Genomic DNA, 27,401 nt, shown 5'->3' with positions numbered 1-27,401 from the left:
CAGTTTTAATACATTTAAAACAAATCAACATAAGTTGAAGAGCAGACTAAAAATGTGTTGTGTTTTTATTTTCAGGCGTGCCTCTACATTTGCACTATACAGTATACATATATTTTCATGTATACTCTTAAATTAATTATTCTTTTGACAATCTTTCATGTACATTTGTTTTCAATTCTTAAATGTTTTCTGTTTTTTTGAAAGAAAATGTGCAAGTTAAGCTCTTTGAAAACTGCCTCAGTGTATAAATTCTGTCCCTTCTTTGTCAAAGCGCAGCGTTTTGTCAGGACCTGGAAATAATCAAATGCATAGTGTACTGTATGTGTAGCAACTTACAAAATGATCAATGATCACACACACACACACACACACGCACGCACAGAAAATACCATCTAAGTTCTATTCAGGACTTTCCGATGGCACACAGCACAAAGAAAAAGCTAAGGCAAAGGAAGTGCTCTTGCATCTAGGGTCACTTTTAATGCTGAAAATTCATCCACTCCACATCGAAGAGACACAAGCACTGAACTACGTATGTGACTCGAGAGCTGGAAGTCAACTTTCTGACAGGTGGATTGTTAACTTACAAATAACAGCAACTTCCTCTATGTTTTTTTTTTTTTAATAGTTTTTGTCTTCCTCTACACAACTAGAAAGCATAAAAAATAAAGATGCAAGAGCGCAACAGTATCTTCTGCACAGATCCTCCTGGAGAGAAGAACATCTATGAAAACATAACTTAATGGGCCACTTCATGACTGAGTCATAAAACAGTAAATTACAAAGGCAGCGGGAAAAACTCCAGCATATTTACAGTTCATGTTTTATTCAATACAAATTTAAAGGTGTTTGATGTCTGTGGTTAATGGAGGGAGTTAAGGATAGTTTCAGACGTGTTGAAGTGAAACCAGCAGCGTACAATCAGGATCGGCTCCCCCCCGCCGGGCCTGGGGGTGATGGGGAGGAGGAGGAGGGTGGGCTCTTTTCAGGGGCTGATGGGTAGGTTTGGCGTCCGGCCCGTCGACCCAGAAGTCTCTTCAATCTCAGGCTCTTCGGGAGAGCCGGGCGGAGCCTTGACCTGGTCGGGCTCCTTCTTTTCCAGTTCTTGTTGCTCTTGGATCTTCAGGATCAGCTCCTTTATTTCCTCGCGCTTCGTCTTCATCCGCTGCTGAGGAAACCACTCGGACAGGTTCACCGGCAGGTGAAAACTGGGAATCGGATTCTTTATAAAAAGAGACAAAAGAAAATGTATTATTTTATGATCAAACCAGGATGGCATGGAAGTCCAAATGGCCAATATTCAAAGGATAAGTCTGGTGATATTCTATATTTCTCTTATTGTCAACAAATCCCATGAAAAGACTCAAACCAGCAGTGAATGTATCTGTTAACAGGTGTAGTGTGAGTATCACAGCTGATGGATCTTCTTCCTCCATCGTTGTCCAGAAACTATTAAAACACATCAGTGAGCCGCTCTGTTGTTCCTTCATCACCATGAACACACACACTGTAGTTTATTCTGACTCAGTCCCACACACACCGTCCTGCTGCCCCAAACACTCACTACAGCACCACATGGGAATTCATCCGCCGCTGACAATAGTCCCCAACAGATGCACTATTTCCTCCTGTTTGTTTGATAAAAACTACAGAGAGCAGCTGTTTGAGGAAAAATACTGAGCCTTTTTTAAAACTTTATATTTGTGAGGTATTTGATTTATGTCTTCAGTAGGAACCAATGAGCTCGGAGCTGAGAGCCACAGACAGGAAGTCGGAAAGTATTGAGAGACGGACTGACTTACAAAAATAATAGTTAACAGTTGGACTTCACCATTTTAGTCCTTAGAATGTCAATGAATTTGTTTTAAACATTATTTAAATGTGAATAAAATGGACCATGACTACTTAAGAAGTTAACTGAACTGAAAAACAAAAAGCCATTACAGTACAAACAACAAGGAAGAGAAAGTAGTAAAAACAAAAAAAACGCAAACTCAACAAGCCAAATCAAGTGCTAATAAAAATCAGACAAAAAGTAAAAAAGGCGAGGTTTAGAGTTGGAGGATGTTTAATTAAAGTGTGTTTAAAGTTCCTCCTCTCACCTCGAAGAAGCTCTCCACATACTGCAGGATGTAAACTCCACAGTCGCTGAAGTTATCCTGCTGAGGCACACGGGGGCTGGAGCCCTTCATCACATCCTTCCCGAAACTCCGCTGAGTCCCTTTACGCACCTCCCACTCCACCTCCAGGTACCTAAAACAAATGCACCCTCAGTCTCAGTCACCTGCAGTATTGGTTTTAATTATTACCAGTTATGTTATGTTAAACTCCCCTTTCAACAAACCGAAATCTAATTATCTTTCTAAATTCTGAAATCATCCAGGTATAAAAGTCATCATCCATCTCCCAACACAAAGTCTGACACTGGGACCAAAAATATTGATAGTGCAGCACAAAAAAAGTTAATATGAATGGATTTTGTCACTTCCACTGTTATTCTCTGTCTCACTTCTATTTGGGGGAAAATCATGCTCTAAGTTTTGGAACTACAGTTCCCATAATGCTTTGGAGGATGTAAACAGGAAGTATAATGTTGCCACGAAGTCTGCTATTGGCTACAACTTAAGCCCTGTATTTTTTAAGCCTATATTTGTTTACATTTTGGCACTAAAGTATGAGGAATTATCTATTAGCACTTCCTGTTTGCAGAGCACTCACAGATGTACAGACAACTTTCACTGGATTACTGTGATCCTAAAGAAAACTTAAAAACGTGATGATTCTCAAGCAAGTTCTGAAATTAAAAAGGAGTGTCTTTTTTTTATGATTTCTAAGCAGATTTATGGATTTATATAACTATATCCTCGGAAAGTGTATGTCACACTGAATCTAAAACCAAGTGTATCATGTCTGTGTGTTCAGATCTGAATTATGGCTTCGAGAAAAAGTAGCTTAAGTAGCTTAATTACCTCCATAAGCTCCGTGTCACAGCCACTGCAGCTGTTTACCGACACGGTGAGCAGCTTCAGCGCTCTCGTGCCTTCTACCTACCCTCTGCTCTATAACAGTGACCCCCAACCTGTGGGTCAGACCCCACAAAGGGGTCGCAATATGTATCTGAAGGGTCTTGAGATGATAATGGGATAGCAAAGAATCAAAAAACGTTTTCTGATTATGTATTATGTTCTTGTGATACACCGGATAGCTTGATCCCTTCAGGTTTATAAAAAAAATATTCAAATGAAACAATCTGAGGAGGGATAACCACGCATAGGCTAATGCGTACTATATTATACCTATGACAAGGGGTCACAAGTAGACATTGCTTTGTTTTATGGGGACAAAAAGTTTGGGAACCACTGCTCTTAAATCAGATAAATCTATAAAATAAAATCTATAAAATCTCTGGAAAGTCCCTATTTGGAAATGCTATCAGGCGCAGCAGCAGACACTCACTCTCTCAGAGTCTTCACCACAGTCGACCTGGCCGGACCTCGCAGGGAGTCCATGATGAGGATACAAGGCCTGAAGGAGAAAAAGAAAAAACTACTAAGTTAACAATCCACCATTGCAACAAATCTCACATCAACATTTTCACTTGCTCACGCTGCTGCGCTTGTTTCAGCGGAGCAGCAGTGCCACCTGCAGGTGGAAAGGCAGGACTGCATCAACTCACTGTTTGCAGAGGTTTTGTTTGGAGGCCAAAGCAGAGGTGTCGGAGCTGAGAGTGTCTTCAGCCAGAGTCCCGTCCTCACTGCACTCGTCCTGGAGACAAAACATTCACCGACATTAACGACTCATTAACGAATTAACGGACAGATGACGGAGGCCGAATGATTTGGGGTGAACAAGACAAACGGAGAGTAAATCCACGAAGTAAAGAGAGTTGAGTACCTGACCGGAGCTTTGGTCATCGGAGAAGGTGAAGGTGTCGTCGTCTCCTTTTCCTGAACCGTAGCAAACACTGATTCTGTGCAACCCACCTAAAAATACCAACCACAAACAAAAAACACCACTAAGCTGTTACATAAAAAACACTTTTAATGTGTTCTGTTTTTATCAGCGTTTATCTGCACGTCTAAGAGTATTAAATGTGATTTTTCAGACGTTTTAATTGCTTCTTGGAAACGGATTAAAGACCAAAATCAGTTTCTGAGTGGCGGCAATAAAACTGACTCTCCTGAGAGGAGCACTGTAGGAAAAAAACACTGCAGAAACTCTGATTTTGTGTAGTTGATAAATGTCAAAACTGAAATCAGAAAAACCAGGTTTAAACCTTAAACTCTGCTTGTGAGACACTTGGTCAAGATACCTGGTTCATGCTGATAACTCAGATTACTGCGTCAGGGAAACATCTCACAGCTTTCACTTCAGAACCGACCAACATGTTTTTAGATCGAATCGTTCCAGTCATCAATTCATATCCATTTGTTTCACCACAGCATGAAAATCAGCTTGCAGAGAGTTGCTTGAATGAAGTAATATATATAACAACAACTGTTTTGAAAGCTCTTCTTTGATGGTGCATTAATGGAAACTCTAAGATCGAAGTTTTACCAACTTTTACTGTAGGAAAAAAAACTAAACTGACATGATCCGTTTCACCATCTATTTTTGCTCATTACCGTTTATACCTTATGAAAATATTACTCTATTAAATCTTGCATGTCAGAACTTTTTACAAAGAACAGTTTTTAAACAACTCCTGCTTGCAAATACATTACCACACGGTGAAATCTCAACTAAATTTAAGAGGAATTTAATGTATACGGTGCATGATTTGTAGTCAATGTCCTGAAACGTGTAAAAACCACCCATCAAGCTGCGTGTATGTTACTGCAGCCACTTTAAGTGTTTTTGGTAATAGTGCTGCTGCACTTCCGATATGAGTTTTGGTACAGATACCAAACTACTACTGTTGGCATTACTATATTTTCTCTATATCTTATTTTGACAAATACAAACATGTTTTTCTACGATTACTCTTTGCTTTCTACTCTAATCTTTTTCCCCCATTTAACAAAAGAACCCAAAGCAGGTGTACAAGGAGTCCAATGTAAAGCTTGTGCTCTATCGCTCAATACATATTGATAAACGTAAGGCAGCAAACAGGTAAGCAGGGGCACTTCAGAAGGACGGATATGCAGTGTAGATCTTATTCCATGAGCTGATGTTTGCGGCAACAGCTCGAAAGAAGCACTGTTGTCAAAATGTCAGCTCATGGGTTAAAAGTCTACGCTGCATTATGAAAAGCTCCTGGGTTCTCCGCCGTACAACTTCAATAAAATACAGTCGAAAATTGGAAAAACTCGGCGACTCACTTGTGTATTGTTGCTCTGCAGGGATGCTGGAAGGCTCTTGTCGCCCCTCTGTGAAGGCTGCGTTGTCCTTGAGGGGGTCGCCGTCGGTCTGACCCTCTGCGGACGCCTCGGGGACGCCTGGGGACGGGTTCTCCGAGGAGCTGTCCAGCCCATCTGGGGACAGAGGACAACAGTGGTCCGGGATGTTCTCCTCTGACGGGGGATCTGCAGCCGAGGTGGAGGCTGGAAACGGGCCGTGGTACAGCGGGTTCTGCTCGTACACCAGACCCTTGAGACCGGGGAAGCAGATGACGGCCAAGTACCAGTGAGCTCTGAGAAAACAAGAGTTCAAACTTGTTACAGTACTTAAGTTACGGCCCCCCCTTTTTTAAAAACAGAGCAGGACAGAATTCAAGTTCTGTGTTTTGTCAAACTGAAGACTCACGACTCGTTGATGGGAACAAAAATGAAGTCCTTCTGAAACAGATCCACGTGCCGAGTCCACGTCTTAACCCTGTTGTGCTTCCTTTTCTGGATTCTGGAAAATCAAAACCAAAAGAATTCAGCAGTGAGCAGAAGACGACAGACGTTAAAACTTCCTCCGTTGATGCTGTTGGATACTCACGGCAGGTTTGTTGTGTCTGGAACGTTCCTCCGCTCTCTCTGGTTTAGTCTCTTGTAAAAGAAGGAGCTGAACACGTGGATTCTTTGTGCATCTTCTTTTTTCAATTTCTCTAAAACTAAATATCTAATATAGAAAGACAATGGAATGGCTCATTAAACTAAAGCAGAGAAAATAAAAACACCCCGATATTTTTATTTTATTGTTTGGAAGGTTGTCTTTCTGTACTTAGCATCTGTGTTATGTGAGAAAATCAGCTACAAATACTTACTTTAAATAAAAGTCTATGATAACGTCGTTTAGGAATTCTCCATCATTAAGGCAGTGGAGGTCTTCGTTAGTGACTGATATGCCACCTTTGGCTGGAGGGGGAGGGTACACCATTAATCTGCAAGACAAACACCAACAGCACTGTTACACTGGGACTGGAGCAACAGCAGCATTACCGCTAATGTCCACTGGGGGCCGCTGTGTCCCGTTTTGGCTCCGTTGCAGCTGCCGGAGAGGAGTCACTGTTTTTAGACGACATCTAACATTTGAGAACTTTCTTCTTGTTAAAAAAAAAAACAAGGAGGTTAAGGTTTTCAAAAAAATGATCACACAAACTCATTTCAAACGATAGCAGCCTTACAGGTGACTAAAGAGTGACTCACTTGATGATTGGTCCGGAGAAGGTGGGCTGCAGGTCGGTCATGTCCTCGTCTTCCTCTTCAAAGTAGGCGCTGGTTTGCTGGCGGGTGGCCATCCGGGTGCGTGCGGGCATGGTGGCCGGGGTCACCGGGGCGACCCTGGTAACCGGGGAGACTTGAGTGATTCTGGGAGGAGTCTGTATTGGCTTCTCCTGCAGAGGGGGACAGGTGTTTGTCAGGAGCAAGAAAATAAAAAAACAACTAATTTCAGCCACAAACAAACAAACAGTCACTCTAGGTTTGATTTGCAAATTAAGTTTTTCTTCAAATTCCTGCAAATGTTCTGGAACTGTAACATTCGCTTTTTTTAAAAACAGCTGCAGAAAAATCTTTACAGACCAGTGTCAGCTGCTAATCAGGAGATTTGAAATGATTCTGTGATTAATCAGCAGACAGAATATAAACTGCAATTTTGATGATCGATTCATTTATTAAAATATTATTAATTAATTGAACACGGTTGGGTTTTGGACTGTTGGTCAACAAAACAAGACATTTGAAGACGACATCTTGGGCTCTGAGAAACTGTGACAGGAATTTTAGACATTTTAGAGACTAAACGATTAATTGAAAACAATCATTAGTTGCAGTCCTACTGATCAGTACCGCTGACTCAGCATGGACCAGCGTTTCCATGCAACACACTCACCTTCTCCTCCTTCTGCTTCGAAGCCTTGTTGTAGTTGACCAGTCGGATGTTGGCCTCTTCGAAGGGCAGCTTGGCGGGGAAGTTGCTGAGGTTGTTGGTCCTGCCGATCTCGCCCAGGATGTCCTCCAGGATCATCTGCTCCTTCATCCCCAGGCCGTTCTCGAAGATCAGAACAATGTACTTCTCATCCGACTCTGACGGCGCAGAACAAGAGATGAGCAGATTGTTGCTTTTAGTAAGACTCATTTATTTGGATAAACGTGTTATTGTGTTATAGCTTTAACCCAAAATGCATTAAATGTACTTTTTTGGCTATTAATTCTTGATTCAGTAACCCTAAAAGTGAAAACCTTTGCAAATTTATCAAAAATCAAGAACTGAAATCACTCATTTATATTAATATTAATATTCAGACTCTTTGCAACAGCACTCCAGTTTCACCCTGTTAGCTTTGACTTCCCTTGAGATATCTCTATAATATCTCTCTATATATTATATTATTAATGCTACATGAAGTACTTTTTCATAAACCATTTCTGCTGGAATGTACTGCAGCTAATTAGGATTATGAAATGAAGTCGGCAGAATAAGAATAATGACAGCAGGATATTAACTACGCAGGACATGAAGTCCAGTTGTGTTCAGTCAAGCAGAAAGGATGAATATTCAACTAACTCTGCTCCGTGTGAATTAACTGTGAATACTGTGTGCAGCACGAAAAAGTACAAATAAAAAACATCCCGTAGGTTTAGTTTATTACACCGTTTCACTACATTTAAGATCATATGTTGCTCAGCTCTGTGGCTGCCTGCTTTATCAGCTGCCTCTCTACACCTTGATGTTGTTTAATTTAACGTTTCTTTAACGAAGTGTGCCAAAACAGGATGTCTTCATTCTCCCCGCTGACAAAGGTTTCACTCTGTGCACAGTAAAGGTAACACATTCATGTTAATTCTGCTTATGATATATGAAATATTAAGGTAAAATAGTTTGCTAGCTATGCTGTCTTCCATATCCAGGGCTGCCATGCAGATATGGGTTGTAGTCAGTGGACTAAATCATACAGACTCTCCCCGTTTCTTGCACACCAATAAGTTGATGTTGGTGTTTTAAAAGTAGCGTCTCTTGTGTTGAGAAAATTAGTGAAGCGGCAAAAAACAAGCTGATGTTGTTCAAAGATGACAGCTGCAGTGACTTTATTTAGTCAAGGTTCAAAATATTGTCAGGAAAAGCCGAATTTCTCTCACGGCTTGGAACAATTTTAATATTAAATCATATTAACATCTATCATTAATTATTAATAATGTAGTGAAACTGTAAGAAAACAGACAAATAAAATATCGAGATGCATCGAGAATCATTTTGAACCGAATCTAGCACCCTCAATCTAATATTTAGAGATGAGGTTAAGTTTACTTTTATTAATTAAGACTGTCTGATAACATCACTGTGTTAAAGAGTCTCACCTCCTCATCCTCCACACTACACCATAAACACATGACATGGATCTTTCCGTTATGCTGGCTTTGCACATTACCATACCACTACCTTGTATAATACATGTATATAAGTGACATCTTCGTTTAAGTCTCGTCTCAAAACACATTTTTATCTGAAAGCAGATCCTGATTTTACCTGAACTGGCTGCTTATTTTATTGCTTTTGTGTATTTTATGTATTTTATTTCTTAATATTTCCTCATTCACTGTGATATTTTATTTCTCTTGTTGTGAAGCACTTTGTACTTTGTTTTGATGAGTGCTCTATAAATAAAGTTTTATTATTATTATTAACTGTATATATTGTATTTAGTTTTAATTCTATACAAATGTTAAATATTTGTATATGTTCTGTGTGTGTAGCGTGAAGGGGGCTAAAACCTTCACTTTGTGCTGCCCTGTGTTGTAGAATGACAAATAAATGCACCTTGAACCTGGAACCTTGAGCCTTGAACCTTGAACGCTGACTTACCTAAGTTTGGCCTTTAAATCCCATTTTACTATACTTTAATCAAGAGGAAAACACACTACATTTGCAGGTGTACAGAGGGATGGATAGATATTTCTACTTACGGTCCCCGGAGCAGTCGTACCACTGGCCCCCCCCCTCCTTGGACATGTTGAGCTGCGTGCGCAGGCGGACGCACTCCTCTGGAGTCGTCTGGAAGAACAAGACGGGAAGTTTCCGGACGCTGCACCACTCGCAGCAGATCAGCTCCGACGCCTGCAGACAGACCTGCTCTATGCTGTTGCGCTCCGGGCCTGACGACAAACACACGACAGGTTTGAGTCACGCACATTTTACAAAAAGACGTTTTAAGAAGATTGAAAACATGATATAAAAGCAAAACATCGGCCGATGTAACCTGATGTCACCATACAGACTTTTATTGTCCCTCTGCAGATGAATGCAGCCATGCAGAAGGCTGTTTTCCTGCTTACTAAAGTAGTAGCATATTTGTGAATGGTATGTGATGCCAAATATGTGATTTTAAGAGTAACAAAAAACACAAACAGGCCACAAAAAAGTAATGTTGGCTGAACGTTTTAAGCTTCCACGTGAATCAGTTTGAAATGACAAGATTAGGAGTCATATGTTGCTGCTTCTGGCGGTTCATATTTCTCGCTTGTATTTGTGCATATTTTCAAGACATAACGCTACCACAGGTGCGACTGAACTAATCTCTGCTGACCAGCACGAACAGCAAGCCGACGGCGGCCGTGAGTGCGGCGCCATCGCGCCCAGCAGCTCTGCACACAGCGTTTCATCTACTGAACTCATTACTGCTGCTTCGTACCTTCAGTTTCCAGCTGGATTTGGTCGATGGAAAACTGAAAAGACAAAGAACAAAGAACATAATTTATCATTTCTGTTCCATTCATATTTTCAAAATGCCAGTTTTTCTGGACTCGAATCGCTTGACTGGATTTTGAAGATTTTGGCTCGTAATCTGTCTTCTTCGTCTTATGTCAACATAACTTCACCAGGAGCACTTTCCATAAATTATGTTCTCTTAATGTACCACTCGAGCAAATACAAAACAGTACTGTATTTACATTACTGTAGAAGCTGAAATAATGTCCAAGGTCTTTATTTACCTAAATTTAAAGACAAACCCAGGGTTTTAAAGCAGATGATACAAGCCTGGATTTGAACTGTTTTTATATTTTAAGGTTTAGATTTGATTATATTTAATGAAGCAGCCTTCACGTTTACTGTGTTCATGTGCTGTTAATAAAAACTCAAACCCAGTTTCACAATAAAAGTCGTCTGGCAGTTCAGGGAACCTAACGCCTTCACTTCCTTGTGAGGCTTCAGTTGGGAAACATCTGAAGGAAGTGTTGAAGTACGGTTAATCAATTCAAAAGTGAGTAAACAGCAGTATTTCTAGTAAAAGAACAGCAGCAGAGGTGAGTAAGGGGTATGACGTGGCCATTTTTGTGAAAATGTACATTATACTGAATTGTATACATTGTATTATTATACTGTATTATCATCATCAACCAGTAAACCCACTTGGTACTTCACACTTATTTTATCTTATACTTACACCCACCTGGTACTTAATTTACTTCGGAGATCAATAAAGTATTTCTGATTCTGATTTACCAAATGAGACATTTTCATGCAGGTGTGAAATATATCAGAGAATGTATATTATACAAAACATTTAACTGCGTATGACGTGATAACTGGATATTTTCCATACTTTTCTTCACACTTTGAGAGACACTTAAACCCTGCAAGATTTTAAAATGACCCAAATTTATTTTCCATAACGCGCCAAGGGCTTCAAAGTGCTGAAACAAAGTCTCGTCGGCCATATTTCAATGTGACAAAAACCAAAGTACTCACGACGACGGGCTTCGTCACCATCCTGCGTAGAGTTCCTACTCTTACGCTCCGACACTCCAGTATGATGCTGTCACACTTGCTGGACATAAATTTGGGCTTCTTTGTCCTCGGTGAAAACTGCTCGGGGGGTTGATTTCCAAACTGCAAAATTACAAAAAAAGGCGAATATGTGCTTTGTGGCTGTATATAACTTTGGGGTTCTTTCTCGCGCTGCTTTGTTTTACTTCACTTCACATTCAAGTCTAGTTTATTTAGAGAGAAAATGATTCTCCTCCTTTGTGGCTCAGTAATAATGGATGAATGAGTCAGAGTTTCCATTCCCAGTGAGCTCCCTAAAAACCGATGCACTCATGACACTCTCAATAAAAGAGTGCATCAAATATTTTAAGCTTCAGAGCATTTAATGTTTCACTTCACTTACTGCAGCACCTACTGGCCTACTTTACACTGGTCATATCAACCAACACACACACACACACACACACACACACACACACACACACACAAAATCATTACTCCTATCATTTTGCCAGACTGCTGCCAAATGTGACCCACAGCCCCCCCAACCCTCTTAGCATATTCATATCTACCCCTTACTGTTCATTTATATACTACCTCCATACATATGTATATTACTCTGCACTTTACTGCTTTTTGCACTTCTGGTTAGATGCTAAACTGCACGTTGCTGTCTCAGTACTTTTACTCTGCTGAAAGTTGAATTTATTCTAATCTAAAATCAAATCTATTGAAGTTCCGGTAACTTTGTGGCAAATACATTGCATTTCCTATAACTGCTTCACAATAAAAGCCTCCCGCTGGTTCGCTGGTAGAAAGCTTTTAATGTGAAGCAGCAGCAGGAGGAAACGTTCTGTTTGCAGATACATCTGAAAACGATCAGTAAACAGTGAAATAAGGCTGATATCCGAAGGTATAAACAGGAACACAGGAGTGAAACTAAACTCCAGACCACAGAGATTCAGTTAGAATAGGTGACAAAGAGAGACTACTGGAAACAGCTTGGTCTCTGCAGCACAGACACGTGTGTTTTGAGCCACCGTCTTAGCGCCGAGACCGTCACAAGTTGACTGCGGTCGTCCCCGCAACCAAGCAGAAGCACAACAGTGCGGCTCAGCACGATCATCCCCTGCCGTGAGGCTGCAATGGAAGCGCGTGTTTTCACGGCGTGGTGCGATTAGAGCCGGCTGAACGTGTCTGTGGAAAAACACCATCAGACTGGTTTATTATGATAACGACTGGCTATGTCTGCAAACGAAAAATATACATCCCCTGTAATTATCCTCTTTTCTTTTATGTCAGCATTAATCTCATCTTTGTCTCTTGATCAAAAGGTAACTATGTGAAATGTTTCCCCTTTGATAGTAAACTGACACTGAAAACTGAAAAATGTTAGACTTTTTAAGTTAGTGCGGACCTCCTGGTGTTGGTGGGCTACTGAGGCTCACCTGATCTTTCATCCGGGCTCTCCGTGGTATCGTGATCTTCATGTTGACGTCTTCGAAGAAATCCGTGTTCAGCTCCTCCTGTTCTCCGGCGCTCTTCACCGCAGCCTCCACTCTGCCTCCGGAGGGCGCCGGGGAGGAGTGGGCGGAGTCTGCGGGCCGAGGGGAAACGCTGTCCAGTCTGTTGACGCTTCCTGTGCTGGCGTTGTCGGCCTCCTCCTCGTCATCACTGGACAGGACGACTGGGAGGGGAACATCAGACAACTCTGGTTAAATACTTTCTAACACATTTGAAGTACGATTGTCTGTAGTTTGACTTTTCACCAGATTTTTGACCCGACGCCACCAAAAAGGCTCTTTTAAGGATTTCTTTATATTGCCAAATGGGGTATATTTTTGAACATCTTTGCCATTTTTTCATTATCGACAGGTATTATTACTACGAGCTAAACAATCGGAAACAGTGTCCCTGACATTAGTTGAATAAAACAAAATGTGATTTTCTGTCACTGTGTGTATTTGAATACAAATTTGAGTCTATGTACGACAATTTTCTGTCAATCTGAGTAAATAAATAAATAAATAAATAGTTGCTTGTTAATTTTACATACACAGATCTTTAACACCATATCAAAAGGCCTTTGGATCCAAATTCAGATAACATTTTTAAGCTTTTAAAAAAATTATTATTTAAATAATGACACTAGGGGTGGGCGACATGACGATATGAAACCATCAGATGATATAAAGAGAGATTTTGCTATACCGTTTATTCCATGGCAGCTGTCCCTTAATAACCCTGGTTGTATCAGACCATTGTGGACCAGAGGTGCAAATCAGTGGTCAGGACCTTTTGCATCCATGTGATGAAGTAGATTTTTCAGGCATTTATACTTTGGTGTCCATTAACACACACGAGATTGACGCCGATCGTCTCATCTCATTTGCTTGCAAAAAACAAACAAACAAATAAGCGTGTTTTCAAACACTTTGAGCTATTCCTTTAAAGTTTTTAATTAAATCAGGTGGGAAGTTAGTCCATGAGCCGAGGAACAAGTGATAAGGTACAACTGTTAATCTATATATCTCTTGATTGTCACTATGTGTATTTTGATGCAGATTTGAGGCCTTATCACACTGAGTCCAACAGAAAAGTATAGTCCATAATCCCGTGTGATTTTACACGAGATTATGTGACACATGATCCTTTGACATCACATCAAATGCTTTTTAGGCGTTTTCTTATTTAAACAGTGGCACCCTCTGACAGCTTCCTGGTTCTTTTCGTGGTCTTATTTTCTTATCATTTCTAATTTACTGTATGTGGCTTACATTTCTTTTTTATCTGGTAAAGAACTATACAAGGTAACTCACTAAGTAGCCTTGTGGAGGACAGCTTGCTTTGAATATGGGGTATAAATGACACTGTTGGAATTTACCTGCTGGTAGGTTTTGTTTACTTTTCCTGCAGCAGTGACGTCTGTGTCGGTGGTGTGATGTTTGTTTGTGTTTTTATGTGAATCCCACTAATCTGAGCAGTTTGTGCAAATGCTACATTTAGAAAGTTCAGACGTATTACAGACTTTCCTTGAATAGAAGATTTTGAGGTTATAATTTATACCCAAAACAAAACTGCAAACACCACACAAATCCCAACACGGATGAGGATGATAAAGGACGTGTATCTACAGCTTTAAGTGCAGAAATTTACAGGTTTTGAAGAATTTGTTCTGCTTTATACTGAAGGGACTTTAACTCATTTGGGAATACATTATCTCACTGGTACACTGATGAGATTTCAGTTTTTTCCTGGACCTTTACCCACTTGGGTTCTTTACTTGCATTGGTGGAATAATAACGGTATATTCCTTCAATTAATCTTTGAAAATGGCACAGATAAAAAAAAAAAAAAAAAAAAAAACTTTCAGACAGTTTTTAAATCAGACACTCCTCTGCCTGACAGGTTGTCAAAAGATCTCCACAGTTTCATTTCTGCTCTCTGTAGCAATGTACAGCGTCACGGGTCGATATGAAGCCTTTGACAGTGATGTTTGTATTCATTTAGCACAACACAGGAGCTCATGCTGCTCTCACCTGGGTGCTTTAGTTTGGACACTGAGGAGGAATCTGACTTAAATGTTACGGGAGAGAAGAGCGGAGGCTGAGAGTGATGGCATTTCAAATCGTGATGAACGCTGGTGGGAAGGCGCAAAGTAAATTTACTCAGACGGTGTACCGCAGTTTAGAGGTACTTTACGTTCCATTTTGAGAAACTTTTCCTAAACGACTACATCCTTAAATTTCTTACAATTTCAGCCATTACATGAGATTTTTACAAACAAAAATGAAAAGATATTTTAATCTGTTTTTATAGAAACCCTGAAACTTTTCAGTCTGGACGCCTGACTGCAGCAATCCCATTGAGACGGCTGAAAACACAACCGCAGCACTAAACTGAATCCCAGTTCATCTCCCACTGGTTGACAAAACTGGTGCCAGAAGCCAAATGCGGGACAAACACCCACTCAAGATCTGCACAAACACTGCTACAGATCTTTTAACTCACTGCTGAGTGTGTGCAATGTGTCATAGTTGTTGGTTGTTGCTACAAACTTTTATACAGTCACCCCCGTGTTGGTAAAACCTACATTTCACGAGAATCTCCTCTCATGTCTCCTGTCAAAGACTACGACCAACAACCAGCTGTTATGAGCCTGCATGAGAGAAAATAACTAGTCACTGTTAGTTAATTCTTTGTTCAAAGGAAACATCATATATGTGCACCATGATGTAATGACTTCTCTCCCTCTCGCTATTCAACATCTATTTCTATCTTCATACTTCTCTTATCTACTCTATTATTTCATTATTTTCTCGCTGCTTAGCCGACATCCTTTTAGCGTTTCGATTTTCGATCCCAGCGTTAGGAGGTAGCTTGTTGTTGCTGCCTTGTTAATTTGGCTACTAGCTTAACTTTGAGTCATCAGCTAACGTAGCGTTTCCTCCTACAGCACGACCGTTTGCACTAACTGCGCCGCCTTTACAGACAGAGTGTGTATTCTAGAGAGATGTGTCCATAAGTTAGAAGAACTTTGCCGCTGCAGATGCTGCAGGCACTCCAGATAGCTTTAACCCAAGGCTTGACAGCAGACCAGTTAGTGGCGATGATGATGATGATGATGATGATAGGCTCGTTTCTCTGAACCGCTGGCCGGCTGGTGTCTGTAATGAGCAGCTTTTGTAATCGTAGATAACTGGCCTTCTTTCCGTGGACAGCCCTCACCCTACCGGGAAGGTTGCCACTATTTTATCCAGGAATATAGACGGGTGTTAAGTTAAACACTTAAAGCATGGCGGGTCAGGTGATTAGAGAGCCTATAGATCTGTATATGTAGTGCAGCTTTGGGGTTCAGGGCCGTAAGCTATCGACCTCGACCGAGAATTTATTTCCTCTGGGCAACTTGTTCCTTCTTCATCAGTACTTGTGTTTACTCACTGGGGTCGTTGAGCTCGTGCTGCCGAGCAGCTGCCGTCCTCTTCCCTTTGGGGGGGTTTCTGGCTCCGCAGCAGCTCGACATCCCCGCTAACAGAGGGGACCTGCCGTTGTTCAGAGGCAGCAGGGTCCCCCTGGTGCTCGAGATCCGAATCGGCAGAGTCTCCCCGCGGGGCGCCCTCATGGTTGTGGCCGGTTTGTAGAAGTTCTGTTGCGGGCTGTTTGGTCCGGGGGAGGGCTGGGATCGGATGGGGGGCCGGGGGGTCGGGGACGACAGCGTGGCCTGCTGACAGGGCAGCAGCGCCGAACCGTTCCCACAGTTCTGACACTTGGTGCCGTCGGCGCTCGGCTTGTTGCACTTCACGCACACTGTCTGGTAGACAGTCGGCCGGAGAGGCTGCCAATGAAAAACACTCGTTAAAGCCGGATTAATGGATTATACAACAAGCTGAAAAACACAACTCCTGACATATTATCGCCTTATAAATGTGTTAAAGCTAACATGTTAGAAAACACACACAGAACAACATGATCATCACATTTGCAGTTGTTGTTATGAATGGGCGAATGAACTGATGAAGGCAAATATTCACTCATCACCTGGCTAGATGCTAGATGTTCGCTAACTGAAAACAGCTGCCTCCTGCTGCTAGAAACGGGGTCGAGGAGTGAACTATGTGAACTATGATGACGCTCTGTGGGTGATGTATAAATGTATTGCTTCTATCCTTATTATATTATTATTGTGTTCACTGATGACTCACACACACACACACACAATAAACACGTTTATTTTTTTCTATCTATTGCAAACTTTGGCTAATGTCTGAAACTGCAACAGCAAATTTAACATCAGTTTTTTTAATATTGTATTATTGTTTTTAAAAAGGCACTGTTCAATTTTATGAATTGTTAATTATTATATACATACATACAGGCTCATTTATTTTTTCTTTTTGTTTGTTTGTTCTGAATGTACTGTAAGTTAATGTCTGTGCCCATACAGTGCTTTGACAATACTGTAGCTGAATATGGTCGTGCCGATAAAGCCCTTTGGATTTGATAATCACTACAAGTGACACCTTTCAGAAGTTAAAAGGAATTCGATCCGAGTCTGGCGTATTATTCTAATGTAAGGCAAAGAGCAGATCAACACCGCCTTTCCTTTACAATCTTTTAGCTCTGATAGAGGGTATTCATTTCACTTTTAGATGATGTTTGTTTAAAAAAAAAAGGACGACTTGCGATTTGCCTGTTGATAACATACAGGAAGACGACTTTATTTGGATGTTTCTTACATTCATTTAACTATGGTCGAAGCTGCAGTGTAATGATGCTTTTCCGTCACACTGTCAGTCTGTTTCTAAAGGTCACCGGCTGATCACAGCATGTTCTGTCCCCGAGAACAGCTGAATATGAAGCACTACAGGCTCTGGATTAAACCTCAGATCTACAGTAGCTCTGTGTTTATGTGCGGCTCCAGCTGCAGCGGGAGGAGTGCTGGAGAGGACGTGAGGACAGACGGATGAGAGACGAGACGGACAGGAGCGCTCATCCAGCAGCCTGGTAACAAGCCTGAACCCACTGAAAGGCACAGTGCACAGGTGACATCTCATATTGTTATATTATCAACTCCAATAAAAATGCTTTGCATGCGTTCGACACCATCTCCAGCTGAGACTGAGAGGAAGGACAGGTGTGCAGTTCACGTGATTTCTGGGTAATGAAGTCCTAACCTCTGTGTGACACCTGCTGCGTCAGCGAGGCTTCTCTTACCTCGGCTGCTTTGAGCTGCGAAGGAAAACTACAGCAGCCCTCTAAGGGTTTCCTCTTCTGCTGGACGCGACGCTTTATGTTCAGGGTCTCCTCTTCTGAAAGGTTAAACAACAAAACAAAATCACTTATTTATTGATCTTATTTCATCTTTAAATAACTCATTTAATAGATTACTTTTAGAATTTATTTACACAGTCCAACTTGTAAGGAAAATCATCTATTATTTTAATAGATGTGTAGAATTTTTTTTGTTTGCATTTGGATTTGATGAGCATCAAAATACTGGTGTACATAGTACACATGTGCCAGACTTTCCCCATTTAAGTAAGTGACTCAACAGAAAAACATTTTGCCAGTGATCGTTGCAGAATTAAGACGCCAGGAACAGCGCAATAGTTATAGAATATAACTTGTTTAAAAATCTGATAACCGATAGTTGTTTTTAAACATAAAGCTTTTTAATAAAGCTCCCATTACAACATATCTGCTGATACCAACATATGTATCTGTAATAAGCAATAATTGGCCATTCTCGCTTTTGCCATTATCAAGATCAGCAGCGGTCAAGAACCAAACGGGCGTCTATAAATGTGTAAATGTGGGATTTGCTGCTACAACCTCCTTAGCAAAGATTATGATTGCCGTTATAACACAGATCAAAAACACAACTTCATGTTATTAGCTGACCAGGGATTACATTTGGTTTGAAAAGTGGGACGCAATGAAGTCAGATTAGATAGAATATTAGATATAAAAACATTTATCTGCAATCAAAAACAGAGACCAACTGATTTTTATTTTACCCAAAAAACATGCAGGGGAGGCTGAACTACTTTTTCAGCCCTGAGTCTTGCCTGCAGTCTTCCTTTCAGGGAGAGCACAGTCTGTTAAACCTCCAGCAAGAAGATAGGGCAGGGTGTATGTAACCTGAGAGGCACAACCCAGGGTAAAATAGTCTGGAAAAGACTAGCTGCTGCAAGTGGAAATTTCACTGTTAGCCAGCATGAGACTGCATCAATTATGAATCTATATATCTGCATATATTATCTGACTTTAATAGCCTGTTATTTTGAGCACCAGAGCTCCAACAATCCTGCAGCACAACACAAGGACACTCTTTGTTTTAACCTCTCTCAGCCTTCCCAGCCTCCTTTTACTCACATTTTTTCCTTCTAAAATTAAAAATAAACATAGCGAGTGAAAAGGCTGATGACAAAAAACAGCTTTAGGAGCGGTTTCCCTCCAAGGTCACCTTTATTTTCCAATTTTTTTTTTTTGCAAAGCTGTCCGATTATTTTTGTATTTGGGGAGTTGTTTCTGTTAGAGAGCCTTTATTAGCCGAGCGAGGGTTTCATAAGCTCTCCTCCCTCGGCCAGGAGCTTTGAGGATTAATGTGGGAGGCCTGAGATCTCCTCCTCTGCTGGCAGGAGCAGGGAGGAGGTTCAGACAGATCTGCAGCCCTGCAGACGCTGCTGGCTGTCACACACACATCATCACATGCACAACCTGCTCACACACCCTTTCCACAAATACAAAGATACTCATCAGTGCTCTTTCTGCAGAAACACACTTTTTGCACAGATGCTGCATTCAGACGCCAAAACCACATACGAGCAAACCACAAACATCCACACACACACACACACACACACACACACACACACACACACACACACACGCAGTCCTTTCCTCCCAGCAAGAGGAACACAGCTGGTGTTTAATTTCGATGGGCACACTATCTGCCTGTAAATCACCAGCACCCTCTTCTCCTCAAAAAAACAGCTCGAGAATGACTTTACTGAGCTGTGAACTCTACCTGGGATCTCTGGACAGGTGAGGACGATGCTGTCCACTTCTACAGCTTGCTGTGTGGTGGAGAAGTCATTTCTGCAGGAGAAAAAGAACAATGTGGTCAGTGACATCACTGCATACAACGTGTTTTACATTTATAGTAACAGGAACCAGGTTGTTGCCACGCTGGTAGAAGGCAGATGCTAAAAGTAACTTTCAAGGTTTGAAATTTTGTATTTATTGTGAGAAGACATCAGAAGTTTTTTTAAATGATTTCTTGCCAAGATTTCAAGTAAAAATGAAGGCCTCTTGGCAGGTCTCTGATGTCTGATGACCGAAGCTCTCTGACAAGACTTTTAGTTTCCTAATCAACAAACTTTCAAGGACTTTAAAAGGATTTTCCCCAGACTTAAAAACACACCAATTTCTTCCAAATTGCTATTTAAAGTGACAAATTCTGTTTTGGCAAGTGGTATTATATATTTTTTCTAAATGTCATCAAATCTCATGAAAAGACCAAAACCAACAATGTGTTAGTCCGTCTCTCAGTACTTTCTGACTTCCTGTCTGTGGCAGTAATTCCCTCAAACAGCTGCTCTCTGTAGTTTTTAATCAGACAAACAGGAGGAAATAGTGCATTTGTTGGGGACTATTTCCAGCGGCGGATGAATCCACATGTGGTGCTGTAGTGAGTATTTGGGGCAGCAGGACGGCGTGTGTGGGACTGAGTCAGAATAAACTACAGTGTGTGTGTTCATGGTGATGAAGGAACATGTCACCCAGTGCAGCAGAGCGGCTCGCTGGTGTGTTTTAATAGTTTTTGGACGACAGTGGAGGAAGAAGATCCATCAGGCTGTGATACGCACACAACACTCGTTAGCAGATACGTTCACTGCTGGTTTGGTCTTTTCATGGGATTTGTTGACAATAAGACAAATATAGAATATCAAGAGAGCTATCCTTATCACATCCTGACAACTGGAATAAAAACATACAAATACACACAGCTGATAAATCTTAGAGGGAGAAACAGTCAATTAAAGGTCCAGTGTGTAACATTTAGGAGGAGCTATTGGCTGAAATGGAATATAATATTTATAAGTATGTTTTCATTAGTGTATAATCACCTGAAAATAAGAACAGTTGTGTTTTTGTTACCTTACAATAAGCCGTTTTTATCTACAGAGGGAGCGGGTCCCCTTCCACGGAGGCCGCCATGTTGCACCGCCATGTTTCTACAGTAGCCCAGAACGGACCAAGCGAACACTGGCTCTAGATTGGGCCTTTCGTGTTTTTCACGTTTTTCAAGAGGCCACCGTAGTTTCTCCTACACGCTTGGCGGTATTCAAATGGTTGCAATCTGCAATTTCACCACTAGATGCCACTAAATCCTACACACTGGACCTTTAAGAAAATAAGAGGGATATAAAAGCATCAAAAATTGTAATCAATCAATGGATATGAAATGCAGCATAAGGGGGGTTTGCGTGTAAACAGGCTCAACAGATCTGGGTCAAAGGTCACTGGATGGATGCATGCAAGATGACAGAGTTCACAGGGACCAAGCTACAGATATTTCACCACAGCATGAAAAAACTGGAGCATCTGTTCTCTTCCAAGCCAGGGCCAGCTAATCATCAGCCAGGCTGCAGTGATGAGTTGAATATCTTAAGCTGCTGAATAACACGCAACGTCTCACTGCTGCCTGAACAACAAAGTCAGATTGTTCCTCACATTTAAATGTTATAAATGATAAGTATTTTTTCAACAGATGGCAATAAAAGAGGACAGCAAACTAGAATGTCATTGTACAACGCAATACGTTCTCTACGTATATGACAATAAACCTTTACGTGAGTCTTGAATAATCAAGAGCGCCCTACTGAGGCTGGAACAGATATGAATCAGTTATGAGGTGCTACAGTATTTGCAGCTGAGCGTGAAGACCTGCAGACAGCGTGAATGCAACCTGAGTGGAAAAAGGTTTTTCATGTTTTCAATGCTATTACGGTGCTGAGATCTCAAACACTGGCTTTGGAGGTCCTGGCGAGCGTTCTGTTGGAAGAATATAATACAGTATTTTGTGACTCTTTATACAAAGAGCTATAAAGCTAAAATAATGAAAATATTATAAACAAAAGTTGATTTCTCTTTGTCACATTATAATATACATTATCAATTCTAGCACACTGTTTTATTTCGAACATGTCTTATCTGGTTTATTATTATTATTATTTTTATCTTATATTGTTGGGTATTTTATTCCATTTTATTTTTGTATTACATGTATTTTTAAATGATCATTGCCGTCCTGACGTGTTTTAATCCTGGTTCAACCATGTAAAGCACTTTGTAACTTTGTTTTGAAAAAAGCTCAATACATAAAGTTTATTATTATTATGGTCATCATCATCATCATCATCATCATGCACAGGATGAATATCTCTTTAAAATACTTTTGGCAGCTAGCAAGAAAGCTATCACACATAAGTGGCTGCAGGCAAACCCACCCACCAACCAAAGGTAGGATGTAACCTACTGTATATGTAGCTGAAAGACTCTGTTCCTGTACAAGTACTGTGTCGCTCATGTCAGCCCGCTCATTTAGCTTGAAAATATCAATAAAAATATGAAAACAAACAAACCACAGAAACACTGACTTCAGGCTCAGCTCACAGGCTCACCGGCTCAGCCGGTTTGGGCTAGGGCCGACATTTGAGGCTATGGTTTGTTACTGTACAAACACTGACAGGGAACAGTGTCTGAAAGTGGTGATCCTGCGTCCATTTGTAATTACTTATACTATGCAAGTATCAGCATACTTACATACGAACACTCTAAACTGTAACATTTAAGCAGTGAACAGCATTACTGAGCTCGCAGAGGTCTTCCTTAACTTCCTTATGAAGGAAGTTTGTGTCAGTCATGCATAAGCTGAATTTCACACCACAACAAAGGAAAAGGAAACCAAACACTAGCAAAGTATCACAGTGTGTCAACAGAGATGCTGCTGAGGCACAAACAGATCCGATTATAATAAAATGAAAGTGTACGATGTTCTGGGGACATGAATAAAGCGTGAAATGAGATCCAGTCTGTTCACAAAGATTCACTCTGAGAGATGCAGCTGGATCAAAGTCTTACCTTTCCTTCAAATCAAGGCTGCTTGAAGATAAAAATCAAAGAGAGAAACGTCTCACTAATGCAATTAACTCATGCGCCATAATCATTTTTATTTATTTATTTATTTTTTTTACAGCCAACACTTCAATTATACACCAAACCGCAACACCAGACTCTGATCTATCCAGACGATGAATGTAATGAACCAGAGCGCATCGTCGGATTACTTTCATCTACATTAAAGAACATTTTGCGTGCATCAAAAACAAGCTTAGTCTTATCCAATTCAAGAAAATGCCCTCTATCATGCAGTTTCCACTTGAAGAATTTCCCGCCAAAAGGTGAACAATGTCACTGAGGATATACAAGATAAAAATTACATGCATTTTTCCTTTTTCCAGAGATAATACCTGTCGTCTAGACCAGTTTTCAAACTGTGAGAAGCGCCTCCCCGGGGGGGGGGGGGAGTACCACCTCACACAGTATCACTGTGTGAGGTGAAAGGGACAGGTGCATGCTGCTGTTCTGAAAACAGCAGGAAGTTTCTTATTGTGGTTTGGCCCTCTCACCAACATAGTCAGCAATTACAGCAGCAGCAGAGGCTGTCACACACAGCTCACGGAGGCAATTAAGGTACTTGAACCCAATTCCCAGAGTCATAATGCAGTAAAACCTCAACACACAGACATGAAACACATGTTTTCAGATTTTGTGACTTATACTTCCCGAGGAAATCGTTATCGGCAATGTCCATTATGAAAAAACGTCCATAAATCCGCTTAGAAATCATAGGAAAAAATATGCTCCTTATAATTCCAGAACCTGCCTGAGAATCATCACGTTTTTAAATGTCTTCAGTATCACAGTAATCAAGCGATAGCACTTCCTGTTTGCAATAAACCCATGGATGTAGAGACTGCAAACAGCTAATTTGGCATACTTTTAATGGTGCCAGTTTGCCAAAATGTAAACAAATATAGTTTAAAAACAAAAACAGGCTCAAGTTGTAGCCCACAGCGTAACTCAGTGACTCCACGGCAACATTATACTTCCTGTTTACACCCCCCCCCCCATTACAGGAAGTGTAGTTCCAAAACTTAGAGCATGATTATCCCCCTAATATGTGTAATATAAGTTGTGTCTTTAAAATAATCAAGTGAATCAGAGCATAAGAAAGAAAACACAAAAGGAGATCCCCCCCCCCCCCAAAAAAATGATGTCCCAAAAACTGGGAAGTCCGTCTTACCTTTGGACTGGTTTCCTTATTGCAGAGGGCATTTGTGCGTGCTGAAAGTGTCGCCCTTGTAAAACGATTCCTTGTGAAGGTGCGGGACTGATGATGAAATAGTTGGTTCTGCTGGGCATGGGGGAGGATGTTGCTACTGTGAGAGGGATCTCGCTGCAGGAGAGGAAGACAACATGAGGTCTAACACTCTGTAAACATAAAGACAGTCACTTCACAGTGATGTAAACAAAAAAAAACAGTTTATAGCCATTTTACAGTGTAAATATAAGCACACTTTACAAAAAGGTGCAGGAATGTGAGTTAAGCATTTACTAATCACATTTATAATGCTTAAATGATCTCAAAGGGTGATTTAGCTTTTGCAGTAAGTATCTACATAATTAGTTAAAACTATTTTACCTTTTAAATCCCTTTAAAAATGTTACCATCTCATTATTATATTCTATTTATTATTTATCCATTCATGCATTTATTAATTTTATACTTTATTACCCTCTTGATTCACTTATCAGACGGCCTGTAAAGTATTAAGTGTTATAGAAATAAAGTTATTATTGTATTTATTTATTTTTTTGTCTGTTTCCATAGAACTCCCATCACTGGGTTCACAGGAAACTATGTGATGAACAAACAAAAGGCAATTAAAATGGCAAAAAAAATGGAAAACACATTTTGTCAAAGATGAATAAATGAGATTTATGATCTCCATCTTTTGTCTATTTCTATGAAATTTTGCCATAGAAAAACAGAATAAAAACACTGGTGTAAAAAGTAATTTCAGAATTAGTATTGAAACTAATTCTCTATCATCCAGATAAAAGGGCAGGTGCATTTTTTTGTACCTGTTGTGTGGTGAACACTGTTGGGCAATAGCAACAAGTGAAATGAAACATTCTTCTCACAAAAATATCAATTTGTGAACTAAAAGCAGAACTGCAGTCACTTTTCTTTCCATATTTCTGACTTATTTTAAATCACCACTGTTTTCATTTCCAAACCACCTGAAAATAATCACATTCCACACTTTTAGAGCTGTGAAACAACCCTGCACAACATCAGAGTTTATATAAACTGGATATAAAATACTGTACCTGAGCCTTTTGGGTGCCACCTTGTTCAGAGGCCTCATGTGATTATTTGACCGGTTTTCATACGTTCTCAGAGGATCAGAGGAAGTGAAGTGCCTAAGAGTGGGAGACTGGGGAGACGACACACACACATTCATAAAAAGGGTCATCAGTTAGAGGAAACAAGACTGAGAGTCTAAAGCCACGCTAACAACCCTGTATGGTTGTTATGCTCAACACACACCAGAAATCACATCTGATGATAAATAAAAGAGAGAAACTCGCTAATTTTGAACCCTCGCCACGGTGGGACAAGTACTATCAGTCAGAGAATTTCACTTCAATTTCAAGAAACAACACCGGGTTTCGTTTTTAAGGTGGGCAGAGGTTTGCTAGCTGCATCGCTGCAACACAAAAGAAAAATAATAATAATAATAATAATAATAATAATAATAATAATAATAATAATAATAATAATAATAAGACACAGTATTTTCCAGCTTCACAATGTAATGCTTTTACACCCACAAAGGCGAGTCAGTGACAGGTGACACTTTGCAATTTGCGGTGCGTTCAAGCCACAAACATCTGGATATACGAAGTTTTTATTGCGGTGGGCTGGACTTGGTCAGCCTCAGTTTATACTGAATGCAACTGTTAGCATTTTAATGTGCTTACAGTGTAGCATATTAACAACCAACTATTAGATATTAACATATGCAACATGCGGATGTTACAATGTAAGGTAATGCTTTATTGTTTCCTAACAATTTCTTGAAAAGGTTTCCTATTTGATGCTAATTATGGAGAAAACAGAGACAAAGTTCGTACATTAATTAACAACTTTAGTTAATTGTGTTGAGTTTAAAAGCAATTTCCTTGAAAAAGAAGCTTAAACCCAAGTTTATATCTATTCATTGCTAATTTATTATTGGAAACTTTATTATTCAAATATGTTGAACTGTTGAATTCCAGCTGACCCGCTTTGCACCGATTAAAAGACTAATTCGCTCTGGGACATTATTAAAAATGTATCAGTACAATAAAGCGTTTGCATGTTAGCATGCTACTGTTAAAGCAGTTAGCATGTTATGATGATGTTTAGTATGAAAAATTTGGCTTGTTACAGTAGGTTAGCATAGTAAAATTCTAACATCTTGTGTTAATTTTGGCAAGTTTGGTTGTTAGCATGATAACACTGGCATAGTCAATGTGTACAGTTACTATGTTGTTTATTATGGTAGCACATGTTTGCATATTTACAAACTTAACTGTATGTATGTTAACATGTAGTATGTACACATGTAAGTATGCTAATGTTAGCATATTAGCATGCTACATTAGCATTAATCTTTAAGTAGAGCTGAGGTTAGTGAGCTTTAGTTTTAAAGGTATCCTGTCATGAACTGACGTGCTGGACAAGTGGAAAACTTTACCTCTTGGTGGCACTAAGTAATAAGTTCAAGTGATCACTAAAGTCAACAGGATTCATACTCGTAAGTGTCTTCAATTCATTCAGTTGTTTTTGAGATATTTCACTCTTGACCAAAGCGGTGGACTGACGTAAACAAGCATGTGAAGTTACCAAAACCCGTTCACTAACTGGTTCAATCCCCTGCAGTCTCATTCTGACATAAATCCAATCTAGGGCGAACGATATCCTTTACAGAACAATCAGAGGCCAACACCCCACACCCACTCCCGATCTCCCCAGAACAACAACAACAACAACAACAACAGCAGCAGCAGCAGCAGCAGCCCCTGAGGCCTCCTGTAGCGCCCCAGCAGCGTTAGCTCATGGACTGCCGGGGTCCTTTGGGTGCCACTGCTCTGCAGCGCCAGGCGCCAGCCAGGGTTTGGCACTGACGGCACTGTCTGATCGGAGCGGCCCGCTGGGAGTCAACAATACCGGGGGCGAGAGTCAGAAGATGAGAGGGAGAGGAGAGAGAGTAGAGTTCAGGGAGAACGGTTTACCTTTTTCTCCTCGGGGGAGGTCGGCTGCTGCCTGTCCATCTCCTCCATGCTCACCACGCTCGCACTGAGAGGAAACGGGAAAAAAACCCCAAAGATATTATGGTGAGACTCTTGTGTGCGTGCACTCTACGTTCATATATTTCTACTCAGCATATTTTATATTGTTTGATGTGTCTCTGTGTGTATCAGTGTAGGTATAAAATGACACGTCTGCACAATAAAAAAGGGGACAAAGTGGATTCTAGGGTTTGACCGATATGCTATTTACATTACTGCTATTGTTTGTATTCAATAGTTTTAGTACTAAAAACGCACCAACTTCACCACACTGAAGTCTGGCCAATACATGTAGT

At 40.5% G+C, this 27,401-nt stretch overlaps 1 protein-coding gene across 5 annotated transcripts in view; it reads right to left on the bottom strand.

Moving 5' to 3' along the window:
- Positions 1-455: 455 nt before the first annotated feature.
- senp6a (SUMO specific peptidase 6a) overlaps positions 456-27,401 on the bottom strand; it is a 38,315-nt gene continuing 11,369 nt past the window's right edge. For 2 of the 5 annotated variants that reach the window (XM_044169269.1, XM_044169265.1), the window contains 22 exons: positions 27,049-27,112; positions 25,099-25,205; positions 24,008-24,160; positions 22,783-22,803; positions 19,664-19,734; positions 17,848-17,942; positions 16,075-16,468; positions 12,582-12,820; positions 11,116-11,256; positions 10,058-10,091; positions 9,333-9,521; positions 7,261-7,454; positions 6,576-6,763; positions 6,194-6,310; positions 5,926-6,048; positions 5,746-5,838; positions 5,322-5,632; positions 3,895-3,983; positions 3,677-3,765; positions 3,457-3,525; positions 2,103-2,253; positions 456-1,222 (listed from right to left, as the gene is read on the bottom strand). In XM_044169269.1, coding sequence (XP_044025204.1) covers positions 986-1,222; positions 2,103-2,253; positions 3,457-3,525; positions 3,677-3,765; positions 3,895-3,983; positions 5,322-5,632; positions 5,746-5,838; positions 5,926-6,048; positions 6,194-6,310; positions 6,576-6,763; positions 7,261-7,454; positions 9,333-9,521; positions 10,058-10,091; positions 11,116-11,256; positions 12,582-12,820; positions 16,075-16,468; positions 17,848-17,942; positions 19,664-19,734; positions 22,783-22,803; positions 24,008-24,160; positions 25,099-25,205; positions 27,049-27,096 — 3,153 coding nt within the window. In that variant the 5' untranslated portion in view covers positions 27,097-27,112 and the 3' untranslated portion in view covers positions 456-985. The remainder of the gene's footprint in view (positions 1,223-2,102; positions 2,254-3,456; positions 3,526-3,676; positions 3,766-3,894; positions 3,984-5,321; positions 5,633-5,745; positions 5,839-5,925; positions 6,049-6,193; positions 6,311-6,575; positions 6,764-7,260; positions 7,455-9,332; positions 9,522-10,057; positions 10,092-11,115; positions 11,257-12,581; positions 12,821-16,074; positions 16,469-17,847; positions 17,943-19,663; positions 19,735-22,782; positions 22,804-24,007; positions 24,161-25,098; positions 25,206-27,048; positions 27,113-27,401) is intronic. The other 3 variants (XM_044169266.1, XM_044169267.1, XM_044169268.1) reach the window with 3 other exon arrangements.

The sequence above is a fragment of the Siniperca chuatsi genome, linkage group LG16, assembly GCF_020085105.1.
Source record: "Siniperca chuatsi isolate FFG_IHB_CAS linkage group LG16, ASM2008510v1, whole genome shotgun sequence".
Lineage (NCBI taxonomy): Eukaryota > Metazoa > Chordata > Actinopteri > Centrarchiformes > Sinipercidae > Siniperca > Siniperca chuatsi.
Note: the sequence above shows the minus strand (reverse complement) of the source record. Positions and strands in the feature narration are given on the sequence as shown.